This window comes from Dipodomys spectabilis, unplaced genomic scaffold (assembly GCF_019054845.1).
Source record: "Dipodomys spectabilis isolate Male_0828 unplaced genomic scaffold, ASM1905484v1 ptg000325l, whole genome shotgun sequence".
Taxonomy (NCBI): domain Eukaryota; kingdom Metazoa; phylum Chordata; class Mammalia; order Rodentia; family Heteromyidae; genus Dipodomys; species Dipodomys spectabilis.
Window position 1 is genome coordinate 1,389,896 of NW_024871002.1, and position 20,793 is coordinate 1,410,688.

At 38.5% G+C, this 20,793-nt stretch overlaps 1 protein-coding gene across 1 annotated transcript in view; it reads right to left on the reverse strand.

The window, feature by feature from the left end:
• Positions 1 to 4,928: 4,928 nt before the first annotated feature.
• The window catches only part of Wdr44 (WD repeat domain 44), an 87,306-nt gene continuing 71,441 nt past the window's right edge, over positions 4,929 to 20,793 (reverse strand). Inside the window, exons 15-21 of the mRNA XM_042702495.1 lie at positions 13,082 to 13,204; positions 11,790 to 11,981; positions 11,511 to 11,612; positions 11,180 to 11,295; positions 9,444 to 9,571; positions 7,715 to 7,849; positions 4,929 to 6,055 (exon numbers count right to left, since the gene is read on the reverse strand). Of these exons, the coding sequence (XP_042558429.1) occupies positions 5,961 to 6,055; positions 7,715 to 7,849; positions 9,444 to 9,571; positions 11,180 to 11,295; positions 11,511 to 11,612; positions 11,790 to 11,981; positions 13,082 to 13,204 (891 nt within the window). The 3' untranslated portion in view covers positions 4,929 to 5,960. The remainder of the gene's footprint in view (positions 6,056 to 7,714; positions 7,850 to 9,443; positions 9,572 to 11,179; positions 11,296 to 11,510; positions 11,613 to 11,789; positions 11,982 to 13,081; positions 13,205 to 20,793) is intronic.

Genomic DNA, 20,793 nt, shown 5'->3' on the forward strand with positions numbered 1-20,793 from the left:
CTATTTTTACAATTAAAAATGCTTTAAAAAAAGAACTAATGGGAACAAAAAGGCAGCTGCAGTTGGGAGAATGAGGTCTGCTATCCATATACCTCGAAACAGAAGAAGTTAAAGTGGTTTTTCAGGAAATAAGATACTGATTCTCAACTGGGAGAGAGAGGAGAGAGAGGAGAGAGAGGAGAGGAGAGAGGAGAGAGGAGAGAGAGAGGGGGGAGGGAGAAACAGAGAGAGGAGAAAGAGAGAAAGAAAGAGACCCAGAAAAATGTTATTCTATAGCTTACTCATCGGATCTTCTATATCTAATATTATCCTTGCTGCTTATATTAGACTAACAACAAATGGCCTGAGAGCTGAGTGGCTTCCCTGAGTTGCTAGGAAAGGCAGAATAAAAAGGACTAAGAAGATGTATCTAGGGCCATAGTCACAATAGAGTTCCAAGCCTCTTATTTGTTTTGGTAGCCATCTTCTCCATCAGACTGTGAGCTCTCTGGAATAGGGATTCTGCCTTGTTCTTCTCTAGGACCAGAATTTTTCTGTACGAGGTAGATGTCCAGTACAATCTGTTTAATGAACAAATAAAGCAGGAACCTAGAAAATAGTGTGACTGTTAGGTTTTTCCTTTGAAACCTATGAAGCATTCAATCCCAAACATATTTACCTAGTCTTCTAATAGCTAAGGCAATTAAACATGTTTTGATTTTTTTTTTTACTTCAGTGGGGTATCTGACTCTCAAAATAATAAACTGGAAATGAAATTTGAGGGATGGATGTTCATGTTTAACATATACTTCAAAGAATAAATAGCTATTGCCAGCTGGGTGCCAGTGGCTCATGTCTATAGTCCTAGCTACTAAAGAGGTTGACATCTGAGGATCATGGTTCAAAGCTAGCCAGGGCAGGAAAGTCTGCAAAACTCTTAACTCCAATTAACCACCAAAAGAAGCTGGAAGTGGAGCTGTGACTCAAAGTGGTAGAGCACTATCCATGAGCATAAAAGTTCATGGACAGTACCTAAGCCCTGAGTTCAAGCCCCAAGACTGGCATCAAAAAAGAAAAGAACTATTACCTGGTTGTAGTTGGAAGACCAGTGACAAACGGCATGCTAAATTAGGTTGTCATTGATATTTTTCATCTTAATTAAGGTAAAAAAAAGATAGAGGAAAAGGTTCAGTATGACTCTTCAAAGAGCAATGAATGAAATGCTGACCTTGTTCATCTAGCATAGTGGTTCTCATCTTTCCCCAGAAAATTCATAGTGAGATTTTTATGAAAGAAGAAATTGAGAAATAAAAGAATATGATTATTTTCAAAAGCTGTACTTATTCACTTTTATAGATGGTTAGTTGCTACTTTTGTACTTCACTATTAAATTGAGTTCTTTTTTTTTGGCCATTCCTGGGGCTTGAACTCTGGCTCTGGGCCCTGTCCCTGAGCTTTTGTGTTTAAGGCCAGTGCTCTATCACTTGAGCTATTGTTTCACTTTTGGCTTTTTGGTAGTTAACTGGAGATGAGTGTATCACGGACTTTCCTGCCTAGACTGGCTTTGAACCTCCATCCTCAGATCTCAGCCTCCTGAGTAGCTAGGATTACAGGCGTGAGACACCAATGCCTGGCAAAACAAGTTGTCTTTTATGGGGAAGAATGCTGCAAGGGGTAAGATTAAGATGTACTGTACTCATATGATGAACTGAACTGAAACCCCTTCATACAACTACTTAAAGATATTTTTTTTTTTAAGATGGGTACTGGCAGCTCACAGCTATAATCCAGACACTCAGGGTAGAAATCTAGGCATCATGGTGTGAAGTCAGCCCAGCCATCAAAAAAAGCCAGTAGTAGAGCTGTGGCTTGATGGTAGAGCACTAAGCCTTGAGCAAGACAGGCTCAGGGATAGTGCCCAGGCCTTGAGTTCAAGCCCCTGTACTGGCACAAAAATAAAGATAACAAAAATTTCAAAGTATTATTATTATTATTAGTCCTGGAGCTTGAACTCAGGGCCTGGGTACTGTCCCTGAGCTCCTTTTTCTCAAGGCTACCACTCTACCACTTTAGCCACAGTGCCACTTCTGGCTTTTACAGAGTAGTTTATCGGAGATGAATCTCATAGACTTTTCTGCCTGGACTGGCTTTGAACTGCGATCCTCAGATCTCAGCCTCCTGAGTGGCTAGGATTACAGGCATAAGCCACTGGTGCCCGGCTGAATTTTTTTTTAATGAACAAGTGATAAGTGATATTAGATAGTGAGTTTAAAAAATTGTTTTGAGTTAGGGTAGGATGTGATGTGTCCATGAAATAAATCCCTGCATCTAGAGATGCTTCCACATATTATCCTTTTGTTGTCTTAGATGGATTGGATGGAGTGCAGGAGTTTGAGAAGAGCAATGAGAAATGTGTATTTGTTGAGTACACTCACTAGCTAGGCCTCTAGTTTGAGTATAGCCATAATTTCTCAGCAAATCTTTCCATTGTAATTAGGTATTCCCATATGACAGATAAGGAAATGAGAATGTTGGATAAATAACTTGCCAAACAAATGTGCTAACAGAAGGAACCCAAATCTAACTCTCAAGCATCCATGCTTTCTGCTAGGATACAACATTACAGAGTAGCTCTAACACTCATTCATGAGGGAATGGGGGAGTAATGTTCACTTTTGTGTGTATGTATGTGTGCGTGTGTGTGTATCTATGTATGTGTGGATTTGTGTGTGTGTGTATGTATGTGTGTGTGTATGTGTGCATGTCTGGGCATGAACTCAGGGCTTGGGCACTGTCCCTGAGCTTCTTTTGCTCACGACTAGTTCTCTACCATTTGAATCACAGCTCCATTTCTGGCTTTTTTATTTTTGGTATTTTTTATTGGTGATAAGAGATTCATGGGCTTTCTTGCCTGGTCTGGCTTTGAACTGAATCCTCAGATCTCAGCCTCCTGAGTAGCTAGGATGTATAGGCATGAGCCACTGGTTCTTGGATTCACTTGTTTTTGTTTTCATTTATTTATTTATTTTGTCAGTCATGCGCTTGAACTCTGGGCCTGGGCACTGCCCCTGAGCTCTTCAGCTCAAGGTGAGTGCTCTACCACTTGATCCACATCACCACTTCTGGTTTCTGGTGGTTAAGTGGAGATAAGAGTCTGGGGGGGGGGCAGGGCTGGGAAGGTGGCTCAGTGGTAGAGTGCTTGCCTTGCATGCATGAAGCCCTGGGTTCGATTCCTTAGTACACATAAGCAGAAAAAGCTGGAAGTGGCGCTGTTGCTCAAGTGGTAGAGCGCTAGCCTTGAGCTGAAGAGCTGAGGGACAGCACCCAGGCCCAGAGTTCAGGTCCCATGACCAGCAAAAAAAAAAAAAAAAAGAGTTTCAGTGACTTTCCTGCCTCTGCTGGCTTTGGACTATGATCCTCAGATCTCAGCCTCCTGAGTAGCTAGGATTACTGGCATGAGCCATTGGAGCCCGGCCTTCACTTGTTTCAATGCATCTTGAGGATGTTCCCTTTGTAACTCCCTCTGACTTGCAACTTTCTAGTGTATTTATATGGTGAAAACAAGTGTCAGTATTACGCTCTTAAACTCAAAGCTAACTTTTTTGTCTTTTGTTAAAGGAACCATACATTATCTATCAGGAAATACTTGTATAGCAATCCTCTGGTTATCTGCAGTTCAGCAGCACAGCAGGCTACAAGTGCTCAGGCAGAAGTCAGCAAAAGGCAAGTGGCCTCAGAGTGCTGAAGACAACAAGTTTGAAACAGAAACACTAATCCAGATGCAATGGCATACACCTGTAATCCTAGCTGTATTCCTAGCATTCAGGAGGCTGATGCAGTAGGCTGCAAGTCTGAAGTCAACCTGGGCTACAGAGAAGTCTCAAAACAACTCCCACCCCAATAACACGTTTCCCCTTGGTCCCTTGCAAATCTCAACAACAAACAAAAAAACCAACCAACCAGAATTCACTGTGCCAATCTCACTGCTACCCAGACTTTGACACTAAAGAATCTGTAACTGGTTAGAATGCCAGTGTCATATGTTAAGAGGATAAGAGAGTAAGAGAATCAAAGTCAACCAAGAGAGATGGAAAGTAAAAGGAAAGAAGAAAGAATAGAAAGAGAGGCAGAAAGCTTAGCACTGTTAAAGAGAAGAAAGGTAGTACAGGAGTAAAATTAAGGCAAAGAATATGCAATTGACTAGAAAGCCTGGGACCCTCAAAAATCATGCTATATTAACAAGAATATGACAGTGGCCTCTCCGCTTTTCCCATAAATACTGAAAACAAATGAAGTAAAGAACATATGGGCTGGGTGTGGTGGTTCCTACTTGTAATCCCAACACTCAGGAGGATTGTAATCCCAATTACAATCCCTGTTTGTAATCCCAGCACTGAGGCAGGAGGATTACAAGTTCTAGGCCAGCCTAGGATATAAATGAAATTCTGTGGGCCTCCCCACCAACACAATCAAGGATGGGCACAGTGGCTCATTGCTATAACTCTAGCTACTTGGGAGTAGAGATTGGGAGAATCATGGTTCAAGGCAGGCCTGGGCAATAAACAAAACCTCCATCTCACCAAATAAGCTGAGTGTGGTAACACATGCCTATCTTCCCAGTTACATAGGAGATCATACATAGATAGAATGGTGGTCTGAGGCTTACCTGGGCAAAAATATGAGACTCTACCTAAAAATTAAAGCAAAAAAGAGCTGGTAGAGTGGCTCAAGTGGTAGAGTGCTTGCTTATTGTTAGAAGCCTTGGGTTCAAACCCCAGTCTTATCAAAACAAAAATACCTCTAATTTTCCAAGAGCATCTATGTGAGCATATAGATGAAGTCTGAGTGGTATGCACCTTAGAAATACTTTTTTTTTTAATGTTTTAAAGGCATGATACTAATATAATTTTGGAGTCTAAATCTGGTCTTCTGCTTGCTAAAAATAATTGTTTTTCTTACATTCCTAGATTTACTGGTCATCTGAAAATAAGTCATATTCAACAAGTGGTGTTGACCAAGTTTTAATAATACATATTTAATTTTCAGGAACATATGCCAACCATCAACAACATAATCAGGGCTCCACTGCCCTATATGTTATTTCATTGGTACATTATACTTATATTTACAAAGGCTTTCAAATTCAACAACATAAAACAAAACAGCTGAATTTTTTAAAAACTACAATGCTTTAAAAAAATGTAAACAGTTCATTTTTACATTATTGTAAAAAAGAAGACTCACTCCTTAATGTGGCTTATTTTTTAAGTGAGCAAAGCCTGGTGCTCATGGATAAAGAATGAAAAGAATTCTTTACATAGAAACATTGTGCTCCAGTGTGGCAAAGAAAAAAATTATATATTTATATGTATATATACACTTACAAAGAAAAGAATCTCAAGTCCACAATTTAGACCACAAAAAAAATCTTGTCCCCAAATTGAGAAATTTATAAAAACCATTTATACATGGTTATTGACCTACTGAAAATCTATATAACATTTTTCAAAACAATAACAGTCAAAAGATATCACTTTTCTTAAAAATGAAATTTTGTTGTGCAAAAGAAATTGTTTAAGCTAGAAACAAGACTATCCCCCAGTAAGAGGCCAAAAGAGCCACTAAAATAATTTAACTTTGTTAGATTTAGTGCATGAAACCAAAAGGCACGCACATGTGATTAATATATTAATATCTTTTCATGCAGAAACTTGTGCATGTTCATAATTATATAACAAAACACAAACATAACAAAAAATAAAGCGTAAAGCTTGGCAATGTTAATCTAGCCACATTCTCATCTAGTCTTAGTCTATGGCTTCCTAGATCACTAACACTGCCTTTCAAAAATATATTATATTTGAACGACTTTCAATAAAAGTTAAAAAAGGATGTTAGCCTGAAACACTACATACTTTTTTTTTCAGTTCTGATACATACAGAAACTTACTGATATGTTTATTTTTAAATGTAATTTCAAATTAAGATATATTTTTCCTTTTGTTAATAAACACTTTGATTGCTCCAGTGAAGTCAGCAGAGAGAAGAACTTCTGTGTTATCTGTCTTCCCAATACCTTAAAAGCATAGAAAAAGGTTATTAATTGATTTTAAAGGAATATGCAGCCTGCTGCCACAATTACCATAAGCTTATCACCCTACTCCTAACTTTTCTGGCTTGCTCCAGAACCTTTCCATCCTTCCTGTACCTTACCTATCGCTGAAGTTCATTTCCACTTATCTTAGTTAACTGTTTCTTGCCTTGAAGATCTCACAGGTCCTTGGAGCTGGATGCTTGGATTTACTTCTGGGTAGCCTAGTTCTTTAAGTCATCTAATGTTTCCATTTCATTGCAACAGGCTACCATTTTATTCACCTGTGGGACTGGAATTCTGGGTGAGTGGGATCAGCTGGGCAACTCTGTTGCTAATGAAGTTGGCAGAAAGGCTTTGCTTACTGTATCACAGACACATTGAAACCGCCATGTATCTATGTAGTTACAGTGAATGGCAAAAAAAATGCTTGCCTCTTACATCTGTAACTTGTGTAACACATCATGTAACACATCAACATTCTGTGTTAACTGACTCAGATACACATAGGTAAAAACTATAAACGTAGGAAACACCTATTCATAAGGAAGAAGATAATCTAAACTAGTTGCCAAGTTGGGTACAGTATGAGTCAAGTAAAATGGTTTCATTTAGATATGCTAAAAATATATTCTTAGCCTTGAACATTCCTTACCACGCTTCTGGTATATCTTAAAGTCATGCTGTGCAGTAGGAGCAGTAACAAGGAGGTTAGGATGTGGGAGAAGAAAAAAAATGTCATGTGTGAAATGCTTTGTAAAAGTCAATTATAATGAAGGCTGATAATGATAACGTTGGTTAGGTGCCAAGTGCTTTGCTATGCACTTTGCATATGTTACCTTTAATGCTGGAAATAGATTACCACCACCATTTTACCTAGGTGGAAAACAGGATCAAACTGCCTAATATGTCAGCGGTAAAGAGGGTAATTGGATGTGTTTTATAATCCCACACTCTGAGTTTAAGAGTTTATCCTTAGTAGAACAATGTGACCCTGTTATATCACTCTGGGGCATATATCTAAAGCAGTGGGAGTCAACATATAGCTTGCTAGATTGGCATAATACCCAGGGCCTCAAAATTGCTTGGTCATGACTGGTGTTCTACCACTGAGCCACATTTCCTGCCAAGTTCTTTTGTGAGTTAACTGGAAGTAGAGTCTCCTGGACTTTTCTATGCAGGCTGGCCTCAAATTGTGATCCTCCAGGTCTCACTCAGCCTCTTAGGGAGCTAGTATTATAGATGTGAGCCTCTGGTGCTTGGGTTACTTTCTAATTTTCTAGTTAGACTTACTACTCGTTGTCAAATCATATGACAGAGGGCAAGAAATTATAGGCTAGTTACTAGCAAAGTATCTTGGGAAGCTGCAAATTTGTGGGAAATAGGAAAGAACCTTGCTTTCATCTGAATTTAATCAGCCAACAAGTGTTTATGAAAGCACCCACTATATATAGGCAATGACTGTTCTAGACACTACTGTAAAATAAATGAGACACAGAGTTGAAACTCCAGTGCCATCCCATGTAAAGCCTTTGTCCTCCTAGAGATTACGGTCTAGTACAAAAGACACATAGTAGGTTTTGTATGTCTTGTTTGCATTTCTCTAAAGACAAAAAAAAGGACAAATAAAATACAGGTACCTACCAGTGGATGTAGTCTCCAAAATTTCAGCATCTTCACTTTTATCATTTCCTTCTGATTTTTCAGACTGCATATCCAAAGACAACATCAAACTTGGGTTTGGAGCAAAGATGGCTGATGTAACAACTGCATTATGTGCTGGTGAAAAATTATTTCATGATAGGTGATAAGTTTGATATTATCAAGACAAAAAGGATCATATATAAACTATCCTTTAAAACTACCAAAAATATGCATAAGCCATCAGAAGTAACTAAGATAATCTTAAAACCCAGAAGTATTATCTTAAAAAATATCATATACAGGTTCTATAATCCATGACAAATAGAACTGTATCAAATTAAAAAGCTTCCTCACAGCAAAAGAAACCACAGTTGAAGAGACAGTCTACAGAATTGGAGAAAAATCTTTGACAGGGGATTATCCATAATATATAAAGAACGCAAAAAGTGAAACATCAAATAAGTGGGGTGCCAGTGGTTCATGCCTATGATCCTAGATGCTCAGGGGCTGAGATCTGAGGACTATGGTTCGAAGACAATCCGGGCAGAAAAGTCCCTGTGAGAATCTCATCTCCAGTTAACTACTCAAAAACTGGAAGCGGCGCTGTGGCTCAAACTGCTAGCCTTGAGCAAAAGGGCTCAGGGACAGTGCCTAGACAATGAATTCAAGCCCTAGGACCACCACCACCAACAAACATCTAATCAGTGATTTAGCAAATGAAGAAAACAGTTTTCAAAAGAAGTACAAATGGCCAATAAACAAATGAAAAACATATTCAACATCCTTAAGCCATTAGGGAAGTACAGAGTGGAACTACATGGAGACTATCCTTAACCAGGTCAAAATGACTATCAACAAGAAAACAAATAAGAAAAAATGTTGGCAAGGATGGGGTGGGGGTGACACTCTTATTCAGTGGTGGCAGGAATTGAAATGGGTTCCAGCCATTATTAAAATCCATATGAAGATACCATAAAAGATTAAAATTAGAATTCCTATATGATTTTGTTGTATCACTTCTGTGAATATAACCCAAAAGAATTAAATTCAACTTATTATAGTGATAACTGCCCACCTATATTTATCACGGTAATATTCATAATAGCCAAATTACAGGATCAGTCCATCAAAGGATGAATGGGTAAACAAAAATGGGTCATATATATAGAATGGAATATTATTAAGTCGTAAAGAGGAATGAAATTGTCATTTACTGAAAAGTGGGTAGAACTGGAGATCATCATGGTAAGTGAAATAAGCCAGTTTTTACAAAGATAAGTATCACATGTTTTCTTTCATTTGTGGAAGTTAGTAGGGAGAAAACAAGCTAAAGCCAAAAGCAAGGTTATAAAAATAGAGGGAGTAGTACTTGAGAGGTTGAAGGAAAAGGAAGAGGAGATAAAACAGAGCAATGAAGGGGTGAATATAATTAGAGTACATTGTATCCATTTATCATGAAAATGTCATAATAGACCATTTAATAGTACAATTAATATACACCAATAAAAGTAGAAAGTAAAAAATAAAAAGAAAGTAAAAAAGGGTTATATGATTGCATGACTACTCAAATCTTAGGCCAGGGTAAATTCTTCATTGTTATAGTTAATCCAAATATAAAGCAAAGTTAACTATAATCATCAAACTTCCTTCAAAATAATGCCTATACAAATTGATTGTATTAGAATTCCACTTTATTCACTTATAAGATACATATTAAGTAGGCACTTACCTTTAATACCTTCCCAGAAGTCATTTCGATCTCTTCTGACTGAAGTAAACTTGCTTAAGTCATGGTAAGTACTCCAGATATAAACATATTTATCTTCTGAACCACTAACGAGGTAAGTGAAATCATGGCTACATTTGGAAAAGACAGGTAAAAAGAAGAAAAACATTTTTAGGTTTCCTTGTAAAGGTGCATCCTAATCCAAAATTCCTAAAACAAGCTGGGCACTGGTGGCTCACAGTTATAATTCTAGCTACTCAGGAGATGGAAATCTGAGGGCTGAGCTGAGCTGAGATCTCAGAGCTGAGATCTGAACCAGCTCAGGCAGGAAATATCTGTGAGACTCTTATCTCTAATGAACTGGCAAAAAGCCAGAAATGGAGGTGTGGCTCAAGTGGAAGAGTACTAGCCTTGAGCACACAAGCTTAGGGACAATATCCAAGCACTGAGTTCAAGCCCCATGACTGAAAAAAAATATGCATTGGCTTGTACACTCTCAATCTCTCTCCTTCTCTCTCCCTCCCTCCCTCCCTCCCTCCCCCTCCTCTCTCCCGTTCTTCTCCTCTCCTCTCCTCTCCTAAAACAACACTGGACTGGCTTGTTAACACATACACAACCTTCTCTCCTAAAACAACACCTGAGGGAGGACATGTTGAAAATTAAACTAAACGTCATTAAGATCTGACGAGTAGGGCCATGCTTCTGTAGTCATTCCAGCCTTGTTATACTGACTGTACTGTCTCTTGGGACAACCAGGGTAATTGTGTGGATACATTATTTATGTATTGAGGGTAGGGATAGAACCCAGCATCTCATGAATGTTGGCAAGCATGCTCTGCCACTGAACCACATCCAGCTCCACAGCATTTTCATCAAGGCTCTCCTTACTGTGATGCTAACTCACAGTAGAAGAAACAATAACTTAAGGGGTCAGAGAAGTAGTTTACCAATTGAATTATTAGGTAACTGAAGGAGGAAAAAAAGAACTAAGAAAAGAGCTGAGACAGGAATAATAAGCAAAAGATGCAAGCAGGCAAGAAATCCTACTCCAAAAGAGCCTATAAATCCCCAATTAAATGTTCAAATAATGATGACAGGTACAATTGTAAAGATAGAGCATTTTTGCTTTAGACTGATAAAATGCTTTGTTGGCTTCTAGACCTAAACAATAACAACAACAGCAGCAACAGCCACAACAACAACACAAAAGTGGGCAAGCCCCCTCTTAAAAGCTTATATAAAAGTACCAAAAGCTGGGTGTTTTGGCTCACACCTGTAATCCTAGCTACTCAGGAGACTAGATCTGAGGATGGTTGAAAGCCAGCCCAGGCAGGAAGTCTGTAAGACTCTTATCTCCAATTAACCATTAAAAAGCTGGAAATGGAGTTGATGCTCAAGTAGTAGAGGGTTAGCTTTATGCACAAAAATTCAGGGACAGCATCCAGGCCCTGAATTTAGGCCCCAGGACTGGCACCAAAAAAAAAAAAGGTACAAAAGCAAAAATAATGAAGTTGAGTCTTCTAAACCTAGTTTTGCAACTGTGACTTCAGGCCAACACTTAATTTTGTAGGTTTTGCTTTTTTCACTGTTATCCATCATATAGGTAGACAAGGTAAGTATTGTATGATAATACCATGAGATCTTAGTTACACCCTATATAAACATAAGACATAGATTAATGGGAAAACAGAAGAAGTTTAAGAGTGTTTTCTTTTGGGAATTTCTCAATGCCAATTTACCTGAAACTTGCTTTGATCTGGCTGCTGCTATTAACATAACCCTTATACTTCATGGACAGTGACAAGTCTCTGAGGTCATACAGTCTGATTCTGGAGTCATTTGAGGTTACCAATATCTGAAAGTACAAAGGAAAAGTTAAAATATTAATGTTTCATCTAAATTAAATGATAATCAAGCAAAGATGTTACACACATACAAAGCCAATAAATGTCAAGACTAGGAAAGACAGCACTCTATAAAAAGAGAATATATTCTTTGTTCCAATATTTAAACTAACCTTGAAAAATCTATACAGAATGTGGAGAGAGATGGTTTGAATAACGTAAGTACCTTATTTTCTCCAGGTAAAGGTTCTATGCCAGTAATTTTTCTTCCAACCTTGTTGCGCCCTCTAGTAGATCGGACATGTATTTGTGTATGGTATTTCAAATGCTAAAATAAAATCATAAAAATATCAGAAGAGAAATATTCCAGATTATCTAATCCAGTTTTCAGCTAGGTATATCATTTTCCCTAATTTAACTATAAGGTAGTTAAAAAAAACACAGGAGATAAACAACTTGTCCAAACTGCAAAATTATTCTATTAATACTCAAGATAATCATTTACCTCTGTGTCATAGAAGATACATCTACCATCATAGGTCCCAATTACTGCATATTTGCCATTCTGACAGAAATTTGCAGCTGTGATCAATTTTGTCTGGCCATCTACTTCATTCCACAAAGCTACTTTCTTGTCAGGTATGTTCCAAAGGCGGAGCTTTCCATCCAATGACCCACTTAGAAAATACCTGTCATCCTAAAAAAATGGCAGGAGAGAAAGATTTTATTTTATCACATCAGGGCAAATACATTATCTATTGGAAATGCTAAAATTGTATTTGTCAGGCCCCACGATATATATATGGGAACCTTACTGAATGACTGAAGAGACACCTTAAACCAGACATATTTTTTTTGGTCAGTCATGGGGCCTGGGTGCTGTCCCTCAGCTCTTCAGCTCAAGGCAAGCACACTACCACTTGAGTCACAGCTCCACTTCTAGCTTTTTCTGCTTATGTGGTGCTGAGGAATCGAACCCAGGGCCTCATGCATGCAAGACAAGCACTGTATGACTGAGCCACCTTCCCAGCCCCTAAACCAGACATTTTTAATTTTTAGAAGTTCTTAACCAAATCTTCTATGGGTTTAGAATTATTACTTTCTATATTAGAACATTGCATAGGGAAGAAACTATACTCAGGGGGAACAATGTTGTCTTCCAACTTCAAGGAAAACAGGAAGAAATGGGAATAAGACTGTAATGTTGCATTTACAAGACAATGGGCATTAAATAGAGAAGAGAATGTGATTGGGAAGAAAGGAGGGGATGAGGGGAGGTGAGTTCAGCTTAGGGTCAGCTCCAGTCCTCTACTTATTTTAATGGGCTAGTGAAGTTAGCACCAACTTGTGATTTTTCTTTCCTGGGATGGCTCCAAACCTCAGACCTCAGCCTCCTGAGTAGCTAGCACTATTGGCATGAGTCTTTTTTTGAGACAGTGTCTTATTATGTAGCCAAGTCTGGCCTCGAACCCCATGATCTTCCTGTCTTAGTCTTCTTGGGATTGGTGTGTGCTACTATGACACACTGCTGTTTTCCTCTTATTCCTTTATCTCTCTCTAATAGGATACTTCAGTTATACCATACACATCCTTGGGATGACTTACTATATTTAGAGTATTCTCCGTTGTATAAGAAATTATTTCTTCTCCCAGTTTAACATGAAATCCGACAGTAATATAGGTTGATCTTAACTATGTGGCTATTAATATTTTTTTCCTGTAGTCCAACTGACCCCTGGAGAAACCAAGCTCCTTTGTCTTCCTTTTAGTATGACAAGTGTATAAATAATTACTTACTCTTGGATGAAAAGCTATGGCAGTGACAAAATCTATGTGCTGGAAACAGCAAAGGCATTCTCTTCTAGAAATGTGCCATAATCTGACTGTTTTATCCATCGAAGAAGAAAGCAGAAAGTAATTCTATGGAGAAAATGATATTGATTACTTATTACCATATGAAAAAATACATACAATAAAAGTGAAGTTTATAGTTTTACAAACCTCAACAGTGTTGTTGTTGTTATATGCAGAAAGAACAAAAGACTAGCCAATTCACTTGGAAAGTCTCTTTTTTTCAAACAGCTGAATACCATAATTCATTGACTGTAAGAGCTTTTCACACTCCCTGTCCTTAAATTACTACGAATATTATCATCTAAGACAAGAAATGTGCCGGAGGTGTCAGCAGAGGAATAAAGTGTACCTTAGCTGCTAGAGTGTACACATTCTGAAACTTAGCTCTGAATGTAAGGCATGTGTTCAAGTTGATTGTCATTTCAGTTCAGGTATTTCATACACTGATAACACTAGTGAACTTTAACTCACATGGATTTTAACTGTCACATAAAATGCCTTGAAAAATTATTTTATAATGAAGCATAGAAATGTAGTGTTACTGTGAGTTTGTCACAGCCTAGGCAAGAAAATTACAGAATAGAAATTGTCAAATCTCTCACAACAGATCATAGAACTTTCAAAGCTGGAAAAATTAGTGTAATTGATTTAGGCATTGTGATCAACTTATCACCCATAAGCTTTCACCTGGCAGAGGCTCAGTGGCTTCTAAACATAATGTATTTAAGAGGGAGAGTTGTAAATCACATTGAAGGAGGAAACTCAAAGGGGATGCTGGTATTTTTGATATGCCTAATGGTGCTAAACAAATCAAGGTAATAATGACATTATTTGAGGACACACCACTGGGTAAACACTGTTCTTAGGACTATACAGCAACTCTGTGAGGTAGGCATATTATTATCCACTTTGACAAATAAAGCAGTGAAGCAATTGAATAACTTACCTAAGAGTATACAGCTTGTCAGTGTTAAGAGCTGGGATTCAAGCACAGGTAGTCTGGCTTTAGAGCCAGACTCCAATCGTAACACTGCTAAGCTTAGTACTTAAGCAGAACAGATACTTAGAAGAAATACCAAGATGCTTGTCAGTTGCTATAAGTAATTAAGAATCTTCAATCTTTATAAAAAGACTAACTGTAAACATTGGTCTGGTATTGAGATGTAAATGCTGTTATATAAAACACTGTAACAGGTGGACCCATTGCAACAATGAGATGTACAAGTCGTTATGTCGAAAACCAACTTTACAACTTTGGTGTGTGGGGGGGAGGAGGTGGGGGGGGAGGATGGATGGGAAGGGATGGGAAGGGGAAACAAAGGAGGAGGCTACAATGCTTGATAAGAAATGTACTCATCTTGCCCATGTAATTGTAACCCTTCTGTACAGTATTTTCACAATTAAAAAAAATAAAAAAACTCACTGTATATAGACACCTACTTTTTAGGTGTATTATACTTTAAGATTAAAAACGGACTTTGAGAGCCAGCTGCAGTGCTCCACTGTTACAATCGTTGCACTCAGGGAGGCTGAGGCAAGAAGATTGCAATTTTAAGCCAGCGTGGGCTATAGAGACTATCTGAAAAAAAAAGTAGAATTTGGGAGCTCCAAGTATAGTTCAGTGGTTCTTGAAAGGCTCTGGGTTTCATACCCAGGATCACAGAAAAGGAATTTGAAAGACTTACTATAATCTTTGAGACAATGTAACAATAATTACCTTTACTTTCAAGATCTACTTAACTTCTGGAAAAGTTTTAGGTATATCTATAGTTTGTATTATAATTTCCTACTAGTTAAAAACCATATAAATAACATCAAAATACATTATGTTTATGTATGAGGATAGTATAAGGAACTTCACCAAAAGCTACTGAACAACAGGGAGGTGAGGGGACTAGGAAAGAGAGCGAAATAGATGAGTTTAATCTTGCCATATGCAAGATGTGAATTACCATGGTGAAATCCCTTTGCTGAAAAAAGAGTCATGAGAAACTGACTCTGTTAAAGGGTGGATCCTCATGGGAGTGAGGAGGGCAAATAGGGAGGGTCAATATGATCAAAGCATGAAAACAGAATGTATGAAAATAGAATGTTGAAATTGTTTTAAGAAGGGAAAGGGGAGATCAAGGGGAGAGACAGAGGGTGAATTATGCACCCCTTCTTGCACAACTAATATACACTAATAAAAACATTTAAAAAGAACCATATGGACCATTATTCATTAAAACTGGCTTTATTCAAAGCTAAGGATAGAGTTCAGTGGTGAACTATATGCTCAGTATGTGCAAGGTCCTGGTTCAATTCCCAGTACCAAACTCAAAACCCAACAAGGGGGGGGGGGGTGTTGATGGGAAGGGTAAACAAAGGAGGAGGCTACAATGCTTGATAAGAAATGTACTCATTATCTTGCCCATGTAATTGTAACTCCTCTGTACAGTATTTTCACAATAAAAAAAAAAAACCCAACAAGATAACTGGTTTTATTCAGTTTTTGCTATAGTCATATGAAAGAGATATGAAGACATCCCTAATATATATAATTTGTCTGTCTTGGGGCTTGAACTCAGGGCCTGGGTGCTGTCCCTGAGCTTTCTCTTTCAAGGCTAGCACTGTACCTCTTTGAGCCACAGCTCCACATCTGGTTTTCTGGTGGTTAACTGGAGGTAAGAGTCTAAAGACTTTCCTGCCAGGGCTGGCTTCAAATCATGATCCTCAGATTTCAGCCTTCTGAGTTGCTAGGATTACAGGCATGAGTCACTGGTGCCCACTTACATCCCTAAAATATTAATCGAAGGTGCAACATGTATTGATTCCTATCAAGAGGTTTTAGTGCTCAGTAAATTGTTACTGAACAAATGAATCAATTTCTTAAACTAAGCACTGATATCTGGAATCACAAAAATAACACTCAAATCAAATCCAAGTTCTATTCATAACTAGTGTTGTAATATTAGGTCACACTGCCCAGTCTGCTCATCTATAAATGAAAGATCACCTTCAGTGCAAGGATGTTATTCTAAGAATTAACAATTGTTACCTGTCATAAGCAAGTTTGCAAATGGCAAACCTGATATTAACACAGCTTGTGATACACATGGAAAACAAATCTGGCCCTTGCTGTCAAGGAGCTTACAATCTTGTAAACAAGATCTAGCAATATACACAGGTGACACTTAGAAAAAAAATGAGTTTGCTGGATGCAATGGCTCATGGTTGTAATCCTAGCTACTCATGAAGCCATTCCAGACAGGAAAGTTGATGAGACTTTAATCCCCAACTAACCACCAAAAAGCTGGAAGTGGAGCTCAAGTTGCCCAAGCATATCAAGCCCTAGGATGGGAAAAAAAAAAAAAAGAAAGTTTACAAAAAGGATTAAATAGGAATTCAGTGAAACAGGTCAACATTTCAGTTGTCTAGATGGCCTTAGGGGGCTGGGAAGGTGGCTCAGTGGTAGAGTGCTTGCCTCGAATGCATGAGGCCCTGGGTTCGATTACTCAGCACCACATAGGCAGAAAAAGCTGGAAGTGGCACTGTGGCTCAATTGGTAGGGCGCTAGCATTGAGTTGAAGAGCTGAGGGACAGTGCCCAGGCCCAGAGTTCAGCCCCTACGACTGACAGAAAAAAAATGAACTCCTGATTATACAAAATGCTATTTATCCAAGTAAATTCCAGAAAATGAAAGAGGGTTTTTTTTTCATTTTACTATGTTTGTTTTCTTTCCTTTTTGCTCTGTATGTTTGTTTATAGGTCTTTAGGAGTATAAGGGGAGGCACAGAGGGGGGTGAACAAATGTGTCAATGTTATCTACTGGACATAATATTGAAAATGAACTTTACAACTTGTGGGTGTGGATGGGAGGAAAAAACTGGGAGAGAGCAAGGGAAAACATGACACTATTAAAAAAGAAAGGTACACTTACCTGAGTTATGTAACTAATCTCTGTATACATTACCTTTATAATGACAATACAAAAATCAATACCTGGCACTGATACCTCATGTTTGTAATCCTAGCTACTCAAGAAGGTGAGATTGCAGTTTGAAGCAGCCTGGTCGGGAAGTCTATGGGACTCTTATCTGCAATCAATCACCAGAAAACCAGAAATGGTGCTGTAGCTCAAAGTGGTAGAGTACTAGCTTTGTGCAAAAGAACTCAAGGACAGCACCCAGGCCCTGAGTTCAAGCCTCATGACTGACCAAATAATAATAAATTTTTAAAAAGACGAATTTCTTTTTTAATGTAGAAAGGAAAAAGGCTCTCTCTATGTGGGGCCAGAACAGTAGAAAGTTTCTTTCCATTGCTGAGGGTATGGAACTGGAGAACTGATGTGCTCTTGGGGGCCATTTCTGTATGGGACAAATTCCTATTTAACTCATTTAGACTCCTGGTTCTCAAACCAATTCTGGTAAAGAACTGTTTTTGTTGTTAATTTCCAGTGAGTCACAGAGTAGAACTATTAAAAATACAAAAATTATTAGAAAAATAAAATGAAAAGGTATGTAAATTACAAGGCCCATTATTATTATTATTATACTAAGTAGAAAAGAAGGATTTTGAAAGATTAGTTTCAGTAGGCATAAAATGACTCTGAAGAAGTACCATTAGCATTTCCCAATGATTTACTCCTGGTTTCTATACTTATCTCTTGATAGACTAGCATTCCTATCATCAGGGAACAAGCAGACTCAAGTTACAAACTGGCACCAATCCTTAGAAATGCAGCAAGTAGGTAGCCTGCAAGATTTTAAAACTTATTTCCTCTACTTCCCAAGAGATTTGTAATGAATGACAGGAAAGGAAGTTTATAAGGATTTTATGATTTTTAAAATTCTTGTAATGTGTCCAAAACGTGTTATTTTTGTAATCCTGCTTCTGAGTGGTGATCTGCTCCTATGCCACAGTAATGGGCTAGAAAGTAATACTTCTTTTGGGTCTCTGCTCCCCCATTCCTTAAGCTGCATGCCTTTAGGCATGTCCCTTACTTAACCTGCACAAACCTCACTATCTTTACAACCTGATCAAGAAACATCATTGCCCTCATCTGGTTTTTGAGGAAAAAACAGAGATCACATGTAAACTAAGTTCACTTTTCTCTGTCTCCTCAGTATCTAAATTGCTACCTGGCATATGAATAGGTGATATTATTTAAACACTGTGTTCTAGGCAAATGCCATGTGTTTACTAGAACAATTCATCTTGTCCAGTAACTCTGAGGAAGGTTTTTTTTTTTTTTTTGCTTGTACTGGGGCTTGAACTCAGGGCCTGGGTGCTTGTCCTTGAGCTTTTTTTTGCTCAAGGTCAGTACTCTACCACTTGAGCCACAGCTCCACTTCTGGCTCTTTGGGGGTAGTTTATTGGAGGTAAGAATCTCATGGACTTTCCTGCCAGGACTTGCTTTGAACCATGGTTCTCAGATCTCAACCATGATCCTCAGATCTCAGTCTGTTATGTAGTTAGGATTACAGGTATGAGCCACCAGCTCCCTGCTAGGAAGCTATTTTTTTTTCATTTATCAATTTTTTTTTATTGTGAAAATACTGTACAGAGCATTACAATTGGAAGCTATTTTTTTGGGGGGGGGTCTGGTCGTGGGGTCTGAACTCTGGGCCTGGGCGCTGTCCCTCAGCTCTTCAGCTCAAGGCTAGCACTCTACCACTTGAGCCACAGCGCCACTTCCGGCTTTTTTCTTTTTGCTTATGTGGTGCTGAGGAATCGAACCCAGGGCTTCATGCATGCAAGGCAAGTGCTCTTCCAGCCCCTGGAAGCTATTTTTTTTTTATCATGTCTATTTCCCCGATGAGGCACAATAAAATTAAAGAATGTGCCCAAGGTTCCACAACTATAAGATGCAAAGTAGGTAGCATATGAACTTTGAGTGTCTGGTTCCAGAGTTCATATTTTTAAATAGGTAGTAAAGTGAACAATACATATTCTTTTTTTTTTTTGGTCGGTCGTGGGGCTTGAACTCTGGGCCTAGGCGCTGTCCCTCAGCTCTTCAGCTCAAAGCAAGTGCTCTACTGCTTGAGCCACAGCGCTACTTCCAGTTTTCTAGTGGTTTATTGGAGGTAAGAATCTTATGGACTTTCCTGCCCAGGCTGGCTTTGAACCACGATCCTCAGATCTCAGTCTCCTGAGTAGTTAGGATTACATGTGTGAGCCACCAGCGCCCAGCCAATACATATTCTTTGAGTGAATGCAAAGTATTTGATATACAGTAGGGTAGGTGTATAAGCTTAGGTTCTCAGTAATTGCCCACCCTCTCACTGGAACTGGGGTTTTAACTTAGGGTCTGGCATTTGCTCAGCTTATTTTCTTGGCTGGCACTCCACCGCTTCTGTCACACCTTGAGCCCAGTGATTTGCTGTTATTTTGGAGATGGGGGTCTCTCAGCTTTTTCTGCCTGTGTTGCTTTGAATTAAGACCTTGAGGTTTTAGCCTCCTGAGTAGTTAAGATTACAGGCAACTAGTGATGTTATTTTTTCTATTTCTTCCATATAGGAAAAAAAAGGAAGTGGTCAGGTAGACAAAAAGGAAATAAAGAAAATACAATGTTTTAAAACTAAGAAGAACATTTCAAGGAAGACTGATAGCATCAAATGATCAGAGGCCAGACAAAGGTTAAGAGATAGGAAAGATATTAATACTAATAGGAAGGTGATTTTGATGGTTAATTTTATGTGTTGATGTGGCTAAGGCTATAGTACCCAGCTAGCTAATTAAACACTAATCTAGTTGATATTGTGAAGTAATTTTGAAGATATAGCTAGTATCTAATATTAGTTTCATTAAAGTAAAGGAAAATCATCTAATGATATGAGTGGGCCTCATCCAATTAGTTGAAGTCCTTCAGGTAAAAAAAATAGTTTTGCCATTACAAAGAAAGTAAAGGGATTCAAATAGAGAAGAAATCAAATTATTCTTTAATTATACATGATATGATCTTGTATGAAAAAGAGCCTACAAATGTCACTGAAAAACTCTTTGCTGAGAAGATGGCTCAGTGGTAGAGTGCTTGCCTTGCATGCATAAGGCCCTGGGTTCAATTCCTTAGCACCACATAAGCAGAAAAAGCCAGAAGTGGCACTGTGGCTCAAGTGGTAGAGTACTAGCTTTGAGCTGAGGAGCTGAGGGGCAGTGTCCAGGCCCAGAGTTCAGGTCCTACAACTGACAAAAAAACAAAAACAAAACAAAAACAAAACTCTTTGCTGTGATAAACAGATTAGCAAAGTAGCAAGATAGAAAAAATCAGTATACAAAAATTAGTAGCATTTCTTTTTGGTCGGTCATGGGGCTTGAACTCAGGGCCTGGGCACTTCCCCTGGGCTTTTTTTTGTTCAGGACTAGTGCTCTATCATGTTGAGCCACTTTCAGGTTTTTTTGTGATTAATTGGAGATTAACTGTAGTCTCATGAACTTTCCTGCCTGGGCTGGCTTTGAACTGCAATCCTCAGATCTCAGTCTCCTGAGTAGCTAGGATTACAGGTATGAGCCACCAGTGGCTGGCTAAATCAGTAGCTTTTGTATACAGCAACAATGAATAGACAGAGAAAGAAATCAGGAAGCCTGGCTCAAGTGGTAGAGTATCTGCATAACAAATGCAAGGCTCTGGGTTCAAACCCTACAACTGCCAAAAAACAAATACCTAGGAGTCAATT